We start from the raw sequence: 12,011 nt of genomic DNA, 5'->3' as shown, positions 1-12,011 counted from the left end.
GGGGACCGAGCCGGGGCAGCCACCGCCCTCCGCCCGCTGCTGCCCGGAGGGGCTTTCCTGCAGCCGCTCCGGGGTTCCCATGGAGACGCCCCGCGTCCTCTGACGAGTGCCCTCTTATCGGCGACAGTTGCCGTCACGATTGATGCCGCCCTCCTCGCAGCGCTCCCCAGCTCGGTCGCTTTGCAGGCGACTGTCCCCTCCTGCACACCCCGCACGCACCGCTGGCTAACAGGGGGTGCAGATTGTTGGGAGAGGATCCAAAGCAGTGAGTGAGGGATCTCTAATCTCGACCTGTCATCTGCTGTCATGGACCGAAGGTGCCGTCTCGTGCTTCACCCCATTGTAATGTACCTCTTAAAACCTTTCTTACCTCTAACTGAGCTGTTTTCCTGTGCTGTAGGGGACTATATTTCAGTGTTTGTGTGTTCTCTGTTCTTTCCCCTGTGCCTGGAATTGCTATCTGAAGGGGTTTGTTCAGATAAGGGTTTTTGGAATGGGAAGTTTGCAGGCAAAGTGGCTGTTCTCTCAAAATCACTTGATGCAAGTGTTGGTGCTGCAAAGGTAGGAGCTGCAGCAGGCAACAGGCATGAATGGAGAAATTAGAAAATAGTACTTTTTCATGGAAATGGCTGCAGATGGAGCCCATATTCAGCAAGAGAATAGAGAAAGCAAGGAGAATTAAAGGTATATGCCATCAAATGAGGTTGCTTTCAGTGAGCTAGCACAAACAGGTCGTTTTTTGGGTAGCAAAATATTATGAGAAATGTACTGACAACTCGTGGGACTTCAGTGTAGGGTTTGTATTTGTAGTCAGTGAAGGTTGTACTGTCTCTTCCTTCAGGCAGTGCTGCTGGATGTAGCTCAGTTGATTTGAAGACACGGGATACTGGTTTGTTGGTTTGTGTATAATGCTTGCTCTTGTGCTTAAGTGCTAAAAACTCCTTTCATGTAATTGCTTCTTCATTTTCTTAAATACCTTTTGCTATTCATTAAATTTTAATAAAGACTTGAGTTCCTTGGAATGTATTTTTAATCAAATTGATTTATGTCAATCTGGCTAAAAAGATGAAGGTTCTTGTACACCACCTGAGTGTAGTGCACGGGCATGTGCAATTGCCTGAAGTATGAAACACCTAAGAATCTCCAGGTGGTTTAATAGTGCTGAAACAGGACTTCAGGAGATTTTCCTGCACCTGATAAGGAATCAAAAGACAATGCCTTATGCTGAGAAGTCAGTGTACACATGTGCTTAGAGAAGGTGGCACGAGTTCAGTCAGTTCCGTGGGTTTCCAGGGGTGGGTGGGTCTTTCATTGTGTGATGTTCAGGGAGAATTGTCAGTCTGTAGTTATCCTGTAGAGACTGCTCACAGCCCTCTGGTAGTTTCGGCCTGATCTGGTCAGGATTTTTCACAGACCAGGCAAAGGAGCATTCCTATGGAGCCTGTCTTTCAGAAAGCAGGGGTAGCTGACTTATTCCCAACTCCGTATCCCTGGCTGGAATTGCCACATCTGTGAGTCTTTCATAATAACACTTCTGACTGACTTTAACCAATCTGGCAGAAGATTAGAGTTTTGGGTTTTTTTGGTGAGTTTATTCGAGATTGGTGGTTAGAATCACCAGACCTCAAAGCCCTCATTCCTTCAGTCACAGGAGGAGAGTTCAGGCTCCCACCCCCTGCAGTCAGGGGGCAGCTAATCACCCATTTCTACCTGGCTAACCAGCACTTGCAGTGGTTGAAAGAAGGAAGGAGGGGAGTATTCATTTTTCTTCTAAAAGAAATCATGGTTTGTATTCTATCAATGATCTGTGCCATTTATTTCATCTCCATTTGTTATTTGTTCCCCTAGGGAAAACAGGGTTCACACTTAGCTGTCAGTGATTTCAATGAGCTGGTAATTGAAATGGGTGTCCCAGGCTGAATTGGGAATGTTTGTTATATAACTTGAGAATTTTGTATAGTGCTTCATCTTCAGCCTTGTATTAAACTTGATTAAAAATCAACTTGTGTTTTTAATAGAAAATGCAAATAAGCCACGTTAAGTTTCCAGATGTGAAGGAAAAATAAAAAGTTCATGTCATTTCCACAAAAGGCATGGGCAGAGAAGTAACAAGTTGTCTGTATAGGCTGTGCTGAGTTCTGTGTATTTTAAATTTGTGTCAGGGACACACATAATGGATCTGGGATATGCCCTAAACTCAATCTCCATAGAAAATTTCCCTGGTTAAGAAAAGCGAGATCACCAAAGACTACAAACAAAGGTACTGTGGGAGGGTTGGCATCACATCTGTCATACACTCAGTATTTAGTTGGGAAAATGATATTTTGGGCTAAGCATTCCTGTTATTTATTTTTTTGTTCTTTATTACTTCCCATCTCCTGCCTTTCACACGTGTTTGCCCTTCCACTTTCCAGACTCCCAAGTGTTCTGGTTCCCAGCTGAGCAGCTCTGTGCAGAACAGCCATTTTGAGCTATGCGCTCACCATCTATTGTTTTCCTCCAGAGAGATTCCTGAATACATTGCACAGGTCCAGTGCCACATTCGAAACTGTTATGTTGAACTTGCAACTATTTGTTGAAAGAAAATATAATCTAAAAGCCAGGAACCAAGAAAGTTACTGTTGTATGCTCATAGTAACAAATGAGCTGTTTTGGTTTTGTTTTCAGGAACAGTTGCCGCGTTTACTCAGCTGTTTCTTAGGGAAATGAATGAGTTTACCCAGGGGTCTACTGTCAATCTAATAATAATTCCTGTTGTCCGCTTTTGTCTTCCTTTCTTCCCATTTATTTTATTCACGATCCAGTATGTTGTGCCTTAGAGCAAGACAGTCTTAATTTTTTTAAGGCTGCAAGGCAAAACTGTGGATTGTAACACAATGAAATGCTAGGTAGGAAAAGCTGTGCAGGTGAAAATCACTGCCTTCCTGGGCTCGGTGCGGTTTGCATTTGCATGTTAAACTTCGGAAATGAATGGTTTAACTGAAGGAAAAGTGAAGGTAGCAGGTGAGCCTGGAGCAGATTTCTGGCAGGTAAATGTTGATGTGTTGTTTGAAGTGCCCGCTAGCACACCTGGTACCCAACTCTGTTTACTCTCGCTGGCGTTCATCTGCTCGTTCCCAGGCTCCTTGCCCAGCAAGCTGCCCATGGACACTCGGAATGCTCTTCACCGTGCAGGGAGTGCTCTGGCCCTGGGGCTGCAGCACAAAAACGTGATCAGCAGTGCTGGGCAAGGCCTCCTGAGAGGCGGGGGGACTCGAGAGGGTCCTGAGCCCCTGGTACTTGTGCAGATCCAAACTGGTGCTGCTGCTTCCCCCCGAGCTGGGCCCGGTTCCCGCCCGTGTCCCCCCCCAGGAGAGCAGGGAGTCGGCTGCAGCTCAGTTGGGTGTAGCAGGGGGTTAATGAACACTCAGCCTGTGAGGAAAAAGGCAGACTGTCCCATTCTCATGTAAATTGATTTGCCAGAGCCGCAGGCAATGCTTGGCTGTCACAGATCACAAGCCCGGAGAATGCCAAGGCTGAACCTGGCCGCAGTATTTTCAGTGTTTCTATGAGCAACTATTGCCCGCACTTTACCACTGCCTTTAGACCTGTGTTCTCCCTGCCAATCTGCCGTCCTGCCCTTCAGCCTATTATCCAGCAGCTGTGGTCTTGCAGCACCAGGACCCCCAGGGACTCTGCTGTCCCCCCTGGGGACAAGAAGTGTCTGTCCCCATCCGGCCAGAGCCCCGCTCCGGAGGGGGCAGCTCTGAGCAGGGAGGATGGGTCCCCCTCGGCTTCCTCTCCTCTGCAGCCCCTGGGGCGGCACAGCAGACACGGGAGGCAGGGCTGGCTTGTTGTCGAGCTGTAGGAACCTTATGCTCGCAAGCCACCGCTTGTTCTTTGGATCAGCTCCCTCGGTAATTCCCGGAGATGGCTGAGGAGTGGTTTTGACAAGATGCCACTGATTGCTTTCTCTCCATCTAAAGTGGTTTGGGCTTTGAGCCTCCCTTGGGTTTTACTTTCTGTGCTGAGATGTTTGTAACCTTCACTGCTGGTACCTGAGAGCAACTGTTGTTTCTGTCTAGATAGCTCATCGAAGATGTAGGTGATGAAGAGGTGTTTTCCCCCTCTGCCTTGGAATCGAATGTTTCTGTCACAGGTAAGGTCTGCACAGGTTTTATTTGCTGGGGTGAAGAGAAGACAGGGAAGGTTTCCTTGCTCCTGCTGCCTCTTGGAAGGTTCTGCACAGATGGTGTGAGAACAGTCATTTCAATGACGTACCCTTGCTTTTATTGAACAACTGCCCCACCCCGCAGGAATCACAGGCGCTGTTTGTGTAGTGGGAAATGGCCCTTCCCGAGGAGACAGAAGGGTTCAACACTGCCACAGTTGTGTTCAAAGTTGTGTTGTTATCCATATGCAAACTGCTGACTTGCCCGGGCGTGCTCCCTATTTCCCTGGCTTACTCTGTCATCTCCTTCAGCCAAATCTCTCCTGTAATCTCCTGTAACACTGGCAAGCCATTAACAATAATGCATAACCACAGGGCAAAAAGCTTAGCAAGAGAACTTTCTTATTAGAATATACTAGAATTCATTATGTATACCATGCATAATGACAAAATATGTTATTCTCAAAAATTAGTGACTAAAGTGAAGTGCTGTGGTTGACTTTTAAGGAGATCCAAATGGCCCAGCCATCAAAGGTATTTAGCAGTAACTCAGTGAAAAATTAAAGCAAACTCAAGAATGGGCTGCTAGTACTTGGATTTGGTTGATAAAAACAGCTTGTAAACACTAAAAGTGCTTGCATCCATGAATCTTTTACTATTCAGTAAACAACAGTGTATCTCCATTTTTTTTTCTTAAGACCAGGGCATTTCGCTAAGGAAATGGACACATCTTCCCAAAAATACCCAGTCAAAAAGCGAGTGAAAATTCATCCCAACACAGTAACAGTGAAATACACCTCTCATTATCCCCAGCCAGGAGAAGAGGGATGTGAGGATGTTAATGAAGATACTGGAGTATTTATGGAGGATAATCCTAAGAGAAGATTACTGAATGATGGGAAAAAGAGAGAAAATACTTTTTTTGGTACAATAGACACCAAGCCAGCACAACTGCCAAAACCTGATGAGGCTGGACAATCCCAGCACTTTCCTGAAGGAAATGTACTGCAGTCCAGGAAAACATGGGCAGTCCTTTTCGCGTCTGCCGTGGCTCACGGATGTGTGGCTCTGATCACAAGGTTAATTTCTGACCGTTCCAAAGTGCCATCTCTGGAGCTGATTTTCATCCGCTCAGTGCTGCAGGTGCTGTCCCTCATTGCTGTGTGCTACCACCACGAGCCTCCCTTCGGCCCCAAAGGCTACAGGCTCCGGCTCTTCCTCTATGGGGTCTGCAATGTCATCTCCATCACCTGTGCCTACACCTCCTTCTCCATAGTGCCCCCCAGCAATGGGACCATCATGTGGAGGGCCACCACCACAGTGTTCAGTGCCATTCTGGCTTTTTTACTCATAGATGAAGGAATGGCTTATATAGACGTGCTCACTGTCATGGGCAGTGTGTGCGGGGTTTGTCTGGTCATGATCCCCAACATTATTAAGGAGGAAAACTCTTTGCTGAGCACCTGGAAAGAAGCTTTTGGCTATACCATGACAGTCATGGCCGGTCTGACCACTGCCCTCTCCATGATAATCTACAGGTCCATCAAAGACAACGTCAGCATGTGGACAGCACTGTTCACTTTCAGCTGGACAGGAACAGTGTGGGGAGTGTCCACCATGTTCCTGCTCCAGGAGCCAATCGTCCCATTGGATGGGGAAACCTGGAGCTATCTCCTTGCCATCTGCCTGTGCTCCACTGCAGCCTTCCTGGGGGTCTACCATGCCCTGGGCAAGTTCCACCCCGCTCTGGTGAGCACTGTGCAGCACCTGGAGATCGTCATTGCCATGGTCCTGCAGCTGCTTGTGCTGCACAGCTTCCCAGGCACTTGTGATCTGGTGGGGGCAGTGCTTATTTTGGTGAGTGTTTTTTTCCTTGCATGTTATAAGCTTTCCTGGAAGGAATTAAGAAGGCAAGATTATCAGGAGATTGTGGATTTGCCCAGTAAATGAATGTCTGTTTTCAATGTCTCATTCTGGCTGTGACCATGTGGAAGGGACTCCTTTCAACTCCTGTGTCCAAGCCCAGTGGCCAGGCCCTCTCTCTACCATTTCACTTCTCAGCTGATGTAGCAATGTTGGTGTTTCCAGGCTCCTGTGCCAGGTGGATTTGTTCTGCTGCACACAACCATTTTGTCATACCCAAAAGAGTAGCACAGCCAGCACAGGCTGGCCCACTGAAATGTGGGCCAAGCTCTTCTTGAACTTCTCTGGATAAAGCAATACAGAGGGACTCAGAAGTGACTCTCATTCATGTGTGCTGTGGTAGTAGGAAGATGAGCAGCAAAACCATTAAAATGGTCAAACCAAATTGTCATTTCCTCTGTAATGCTTCTTAAGCTTTGGCTGTCATATTCTAAATGGAGCAATGCTAAATTTCTGTGGCTAAAACTTGCATTTCCCGTGTGTATAAAGAAGTCAGTAAAGCTTTTTGTGCTTTGTGGCTAAATTTCTGGCTGAAACAATGCAGGAAGCCCTCATGTCCTGTGGGGGAAAGTGAGCTCCAAAAGCTGAATTTCCAGTTGTGCCACAGCTGTGACAGGTGCCCAGGAACTATAAGGTCCATGACAGATTAAAGATGTAGCCCCGAAACAGACCAAAATCCCTTCTATGGAACCATATTTTCTAAAGGAGGTTTTGAGTATTATCCAAGGGAGTGTAAAAAATGGAGAAATAAAAGAATGCATTTGAGGTGGAGGTGTGAGCAGCATGGTAATACTGACCAGCCTGGCAGCATCAGTGACTGCCACTCAGGGTGCCTGGGTCCTAAAACTCCTGGAAGACATTGGATTCACCAAGAGCCCCAGGGTTCTATGAGCCCAAATAGTATTCCTGGCCATTCTAATGTGGCTGTAAAGAGAAAGGCCAGCACCTGCGTCCATGGGCTCTGTGCCAACCAGGTCCTGCAGGCACCTCCCACTCCAGCTGCCTGTGCCTCTGTTCTGTAACATGAGCATTTTCTGAGGGAAAAGGCACCACTCAGGCGGCTCCAACCAGTCCAGTTTCCCCCACAGAAAATACATTTTACTTGTGAAAAGAAGCAGCAATTACTTTTATTCCTATGAATACTTAGGGATATCAAGTTCCCTGACATCAGCCAGCCCAGATGGCAATGCTCCTCATCCGTGTGACACTTGTGTCCTCCAGTGCTGGTGATGCCAGAGACCCCCGGGCCACGCAGGGGTCCCTCAGGTGCTGGCACAGTCACAGCTGCCCCGACAACTGTTTCCTTGAGGAGCAGGTAGAGCTGGCAACAGGAGCTTGGCACCCTGTAGGAAGGACAGAATAAAAGGGGAGCAGGTAAAGCAAAGCAGTGCTGGGAAAGCTCTGCCCAGACAGAAATCCCTTTGACAGCTTAGGGCAGAGCAGTTCCCAGCCCAGAATCCTGCTGTGCTTCTATCAACTCCTCATTTCACTCTGGGGCAGATGGTCTTTCTTCCTCTGGCTGCTCAGGCAGCAGGAAAGCTTCCTTTGTGGAAAGCAACCAGGTCATGAGGCTCCTCCTTCCATGGCTTCCATGCCTGTCCCTCTGCAGGGACTCGAGCTCTGAGGCTCAGCTGTGCCAACACACACATGTGCAGGCACCCAGCTAGGTACTTCTGGCCAGCCAGGGCCACTGGACAACAGGACTCTGCAAAAGCCTCCAGTGTGCAGAAGGGCTGAGTCCTGGCAAGCCCTGGAGCTGTCCCAGCCCCAAAGCAGCCAAGCCCCCTCCTCAGAACCTCCCCCTGCCACCCCTGAGCCCAGGCTGGCAGCCAAGGGCCCACCCCAAGAACCTGAGTGGTGTCCGTGGAGCAGTTCAGGGCTCTATGGGGCCTGGTCCCGCTCCAGCTGCTCCACAGCCTGCACGAGGTCCTGCACAGCCCTGTCCACCTCTGCCCGGGTGGTGCCGCGCCCCACGCTCAGCCGCAGCGCGTTCTGCGCCACCTCTGGGGGAATCCCGCAGCTCAGCAGCACTGGGGAGGGCCTGCAACACAGCCAGGAGCAGGAGGTTGGACTGGAAGGCTGAGGAAGCTCCACACATCAGCAGGGAGCCTCACCGAGCCACAGGAGCAATCACATTTGCAGATACACTGCAGGTACCTGTCCCCTGCACAGTCCCCTGTTTGCTTTCCAGGGGCATCCAATCCCACTAGGCTTGTTGCCCTAAGGGGGATCTGGCTCTTCTAAGAAGAGCCTGTTCCATGTCCCTGTGGGTTGGCAGCTCTGCCACATCCAGAGGGCATTGCTCTAGACCAGGCCAAAAGCACCCAGTCCCATATCCCCTAAAGGAGCCATCTGGACACCCAAGCAGGGCTGGAGCAGGTGAGCCACGCACACCAAGACACAAGGCAGGCTCTCTTCTGGTAGTGCCAGAAGTTCAAAAGTACTTCCAAGCTCAGCTGGATAACCAAAGCTGGGAGGGACAAAGTCCTTCCAAGCAGCAATCAAGCATTCCAGCTGTGTCTCCTGCAAAAATCCCCTTCACAGCCCTTCAGCTCCTCTGGAAGGAGGAGCTCTGTACCCTCTTTGCTCCAGGTGATGCTGCCCAAGCCACCCACTGTCCCTTTCCCTGTCCTGTGTCCATCCCTCCCAACTCCTGTTCTCTGGGAAGTCACCCAGGGGCTGGAAAAGCCGTCTGCTCACCGATCCCCCTTCCCAGAGGGGCAGCCGGCCCCGACGCTGGCGAGGAGCACCTTGCAGTGAGCCAGCACCCTCCATCCTGCAGCACAAGCAACACAAGCACAGCTCTCCCTGTGCCAAGGCTCCCTCCAGGGCTACTCCCGCCTCACCTCCCTGCCTGAGCCATGCCAAGTGCCCCCCAGCCTCAGCCACAGGTGCTGTGAGGGGCAGGTGCTTGGCTCTGTGTAACAATCATGGGACAGCAGCAGGGTAAGAGCTACCTTGAAGGCCTGGGCCCAGGATGGAGAAATTACAGGTGTTGCAGAGCCGCTTGGAGCCCTTAAAGTGACTGTTGAAGCGAATCCTCTGCTTCCCAAAGGAGGCCTGGAGAAATCAGAGGGCTGTGAACCTCTCTGGGTTTCCAAGCAGCTCTGTCCTTATGAGGGGGTGGGCAGGGCCAGAGGGACATATTCACCCTGCTCCAGGCCCCACAGCCTGCAGCCTGAGACTGTGGGGAGGGACCAGATGTGCTCACCTCCAGCACGGCCTCCAGGTAATCCCGGACATCCCGCATATGAGCCTCATAGGCCTCCCAGTTCCTGTTCACTAACTCTGCAGCCTGAGAACACACAGACAGGCTGCACCAGTGACCCTTGGACACCTCCCCCTGTGCATGGTCCCTGGGATGTGAGCCCAGCCTGGAACAGCCTGTGCAGTGCCAGGTCCCCTGTGTCCCCTCTCAGTGCCCTGTGCCATGTGAGCTGGGTGACTGTCAGGGCTGCAAACCCTCGGCAAGCGTGCCAAAGCACCTCCTTCAACTGGCATCAGAAAGCCCCACCACCTTTCCCAGCTCACCCTCCCTCCCACATGTCCCAAGTTTGTCCCTTCTGATGACCAGGGAGCACAAGTGGCTGTCTCTGTGCTGAGTCTGCACCACTCATCCCAGACCATCCCAACTGACCTGGCCAAGGCCGGCAATCATCGGGGTGTTCTCAGTGCTGGAAGGGAACAGGGACCAGTGAGTTATTTCTCCTGACCAGAAACCCAACCCCAAGACACAGACATTCCCTCACGGGACCCCTCACGGCTGGCAGGGGCTCCTGGGCACCTCTCTGAGGTGGTTCAGAAGGAGACAGTTCCACCCTGTTACACTCTTGGCAAAGCCTGAGCTCCAGGGAGTTTCCATGCACGGATCCATTTCCCAGCCGTGCTGGGTTGCTTGCCCCAGGGCTGGCAGGTGACACAGCTGCCACCTCAGCTCAGACAAGGCAGCCCATGTGGCCTGGCCACCAGCCTGGGGCCCAGCTCTCCAGGTAACCACCTGGCCCCTTACCCTGGCCGGAAACTCCTCTCCTGTCCCCCTCCGAAGAGCATGGGGTGCAGCGGGGTGGCGGTGCCGGGGCTGCGGATGTACAGTGCCCCAATCCGTGGGCCATGGAACTGTGGGGACAGCCACAGTGACCCTGGGGACACTGACAGTGCTTCCTGCCCTCCTGCCCAAATCTGAGTGCCCTCCAGTGCTGGCCCCTGCCCACTGCACAGGCACAAGCGTTACAGAGCCGCTCCCCATGCTCAGTCTCCTGCCCCTCAGCCCAGACAGGTTCCACAGGAGTGAAGTCTGTCTGCAGAGCACCACCCAGCAGGAGAACTTTGGTGAGGTACCAAGCTGCGTGGGGCACCCAAAGTCCCCCTGGCAGCCCAGCAGAGATGTCACACAGGGTGACCAGCAGCTGGGCCACATGAGCAGGGCCACACCTTGTGTCCCACGACGGTCAGGTAGTCCACGCCCAGCTCCTGCACGTCCACGCGCCCCTTGCCAATCATCTGTGCTGCATCCGTGTGCACCAGGATCCGGGGCAGCCCCTGCGCTGCTCGGCGCCGGTTGAGGGCACAGACGCGCTGGCTCAGCTCTGCGACGGGCTGGTGGCAGGGACGAGGGGCTGCATCCCTTCTGCTCCCCTCTGTCACCTCCTCTTTGTCAGGGTACCTCTTGCCCCGTCCCTCTCTCTGCCCACACTCACCATGATGACCCCGGTCTCGTTATTGGCCAGCATGAGGGACACCAGGCAGGTGTTTGGCTGGATGGCGGCCAGGACATCGTCCACCTCTGCCTGCCCGCTCCGTGGGGACACAGGCACAAAGGTGGCTTCTGCAGGCCAGGAGACAAGCCCTGAGGCTCGCTGTGAGCACGGCAGGAATGTGTGGGTGGTGGGAGCACAGGCACAGAGCAGGGAGCTGACACATCCAGCCTGGGGCAACATGATCAGCCACAGGGGGAAATGGTGCCCTTCTCCAGGGGGAGAAAGTGGAACATCACAGAGCATGCAGGATCTTGCCCTCCTCCGAAAACACCAGCAGAAACAAGTCCCCCATTCCAACCTCATCTGTGCCAGTGCCACTCACCTGCCAGGCCCTCCTTCCCCAGCTGCTCCAGTGGCAGGCGGATGGAGTCGTGCTCCACACTCGATGTCACAATGTGTGGTATGCCCCGGCTGTCCCCCGTCCCATGCTGACTGTCGTGGAAGTGCCTGCAGGCAGTGTGGATCACCATGTTGTTCGCCTGAAGGAGGGAGAGGGAAAATGGAGAGGGAAAATGGAGGCTCAGAAGGAGCACAGTGCCCTTCATCCCTACCCTCCTCATTGCTGCTAGCTGGAGAGAGGGTGGTGGGCAGGGATTGCCAGGAAGGGGGTCCCCCCTGCTCCCACCTCCGTGCCCCCTGAGGTGAAGATGATGTCCTCGGGGCGGCCTCCCAGCATCTTGGCCAGGCTCTGCCGTGCGCTGCCGATGAGCTCCTTGGCCTTGCTGCCTGCAGGACCAGATCCAGCAGCTTCCGCGGGCTCCTGTCACCACAGGGGCCAGCCCAAGGAGGGAACATGGCCCATCCTGGTCCCTACCTGCGGGGTGGGAGCTGCTGGGGTTGCCCCAGGCCTGGCACATGGCATCCCACACGGCCTGGGACACCTCGGGGGCCAGGGGCGTGGTGGATGAGCTCCTTGGCCTTGCTGCCTGCAGGACCAGATCCAGCAGCTTCCGCGGGCTCCTGTCACCACAGGGGCCAGCCCAAGGAGGGAACATGGCCCATCCTGGTCCCTACCTGCGGGGTGGGAGCTGCTGGGGTTGCCCCAGGCCTGGCACATGGCATCCCACACGGCCTGGGACACCTCGGGGGCCAGGGGCGTGGTGGCATTGTAGTCCAGGTAGATCCTCCTGTAGGGGCAGGGGCAGATAAGCGGTGCTGGGGGGCACAGGGGGGAGCACGGG

The 12,011-nt window shown here is 52.9% G+C and overlaps 2 protein-coding genes across 4 annotated transcripts in view; one reads left to right on the top strand and one right to left on the bottom strand.

The window, feature by feature from the left end:
- Window positions 1-7: 7 nt before the first annotated feature.
- Window positions 8-6,596, top strand: SLC35G2 (solute carrier family 35 member G2). 3 transcript variants are annotated; one of them, XM_031060333.1, is made up of 3 exons: window positions 8-317; window positions 4,065-4,138; window positions 4,849-6,596. In XM_031060333.1, the coding sequence occupies exon 3, from the start codon at window positions 4,871-4,873 to the stop codon at window positions 6,098-6,100; it is 1,230 nt and encodes a 409-aa protein (XP_030916193.1). In that variant the 5' UTR covers window positions 8-317; window positions 4,065-4,138; window positions 4,849-4,870; the 3' UTR covers window positions 6,101-6,596. The 3 variants fall into 3 exon arrangements, with proteins under 3 accessions (XP_030916193.1, XP_030916192.1, XP_005425088.1); XM_031060332.1 differs by having other exon boundaries at window positions 8-342; window positions 4,069-4,138; XM_005425031.2 differs by having other exon boundaries at window positions 8-342.
- Window positions 6,597-7,178: 582 nt separating this feature from the next.
- SCLY (selenocysteine lyase) overlaps window positions 7,179-12,011 on the bottom strand; it is a 6,247-nt gene continuing 1,414 nt past the window's right edge. The window contains exons 2-13 of the mRNA XM_005425080.2: window positions 11,845-11,957; window positions 11,456-11,556; window positions 11,153-11,309; window positions 10,771-10,898; window positions 10,505-10,669; window positions 10,083-10,189; window positions 9,711-9,747; window positions 9,285-9,368; window positions 9,031-9,133; window positions 8,774-8,849; window positions 7,924-8,114; window positions 7,179-7,416 (exon numbers count right to left, since the gene is read on the bottom strand). Of these exons, the coding sequence (XP_005425137.1) occupies window positions 7,955-8,114; window positions 8,774-8,849; window positions 9,031-9,133; window positions 9,285-9,368; window positions 9,711-9,747; window positions 10,083-10,189; window positions 10,505-10,669; window positions 10,771-10,898; window positions 11,153-11,309; window positions 11,456-11,556; window positions 11,845-11,957 (1,231 nt within the window). The 3' untranslated portion in view covers window positions 7,179-7,416; window positions 7,924-7,954. The remainder of the gene's footprint in view (window positions 7,417-7,923; window positions 8,115-8,773; window positions 8,850-9,030; window positions 9,134-9,284; window positions 9,369-9,710; window positions 9,748-10,082; window positions 10,190-10,504; window positions 10,670-10,770; window positions 10,899-11,152; window positions 11,310-11,455; window positions 11,557-11,844; window positions 11,958-12,011) is intronic.

The sequence above is a fragment of the Geospiza fortis genome, unplaced genomic scaffold, assembly GCF_000277835.1.
Source record: "Geospiza fortis unplaced genomic scaffold, GeoFor_1.0 scaffold118, whole genome shotgun sequence".
NCBI lineage: Eukaryota > Metazoa > Chordata > Aves > Passeriformes > Thraupidae > Geospiza > Geospiza fortis.
The sequence above is the reverse complement of the archived record's forward strand: the minus strand, read 5'-3'. Positions and strand labels throughout refer to the sequence as shown.

Bases quoted from the DNA above. Each gene is read 5' to 3' on its own strand.
- SLC35G2 (XM_031060333.1), top strand. From the start codon at position 4,871: ATGGACACATCTTCCCAAAAATACCCAGTCAAAAAGCGAGTGAAAATT.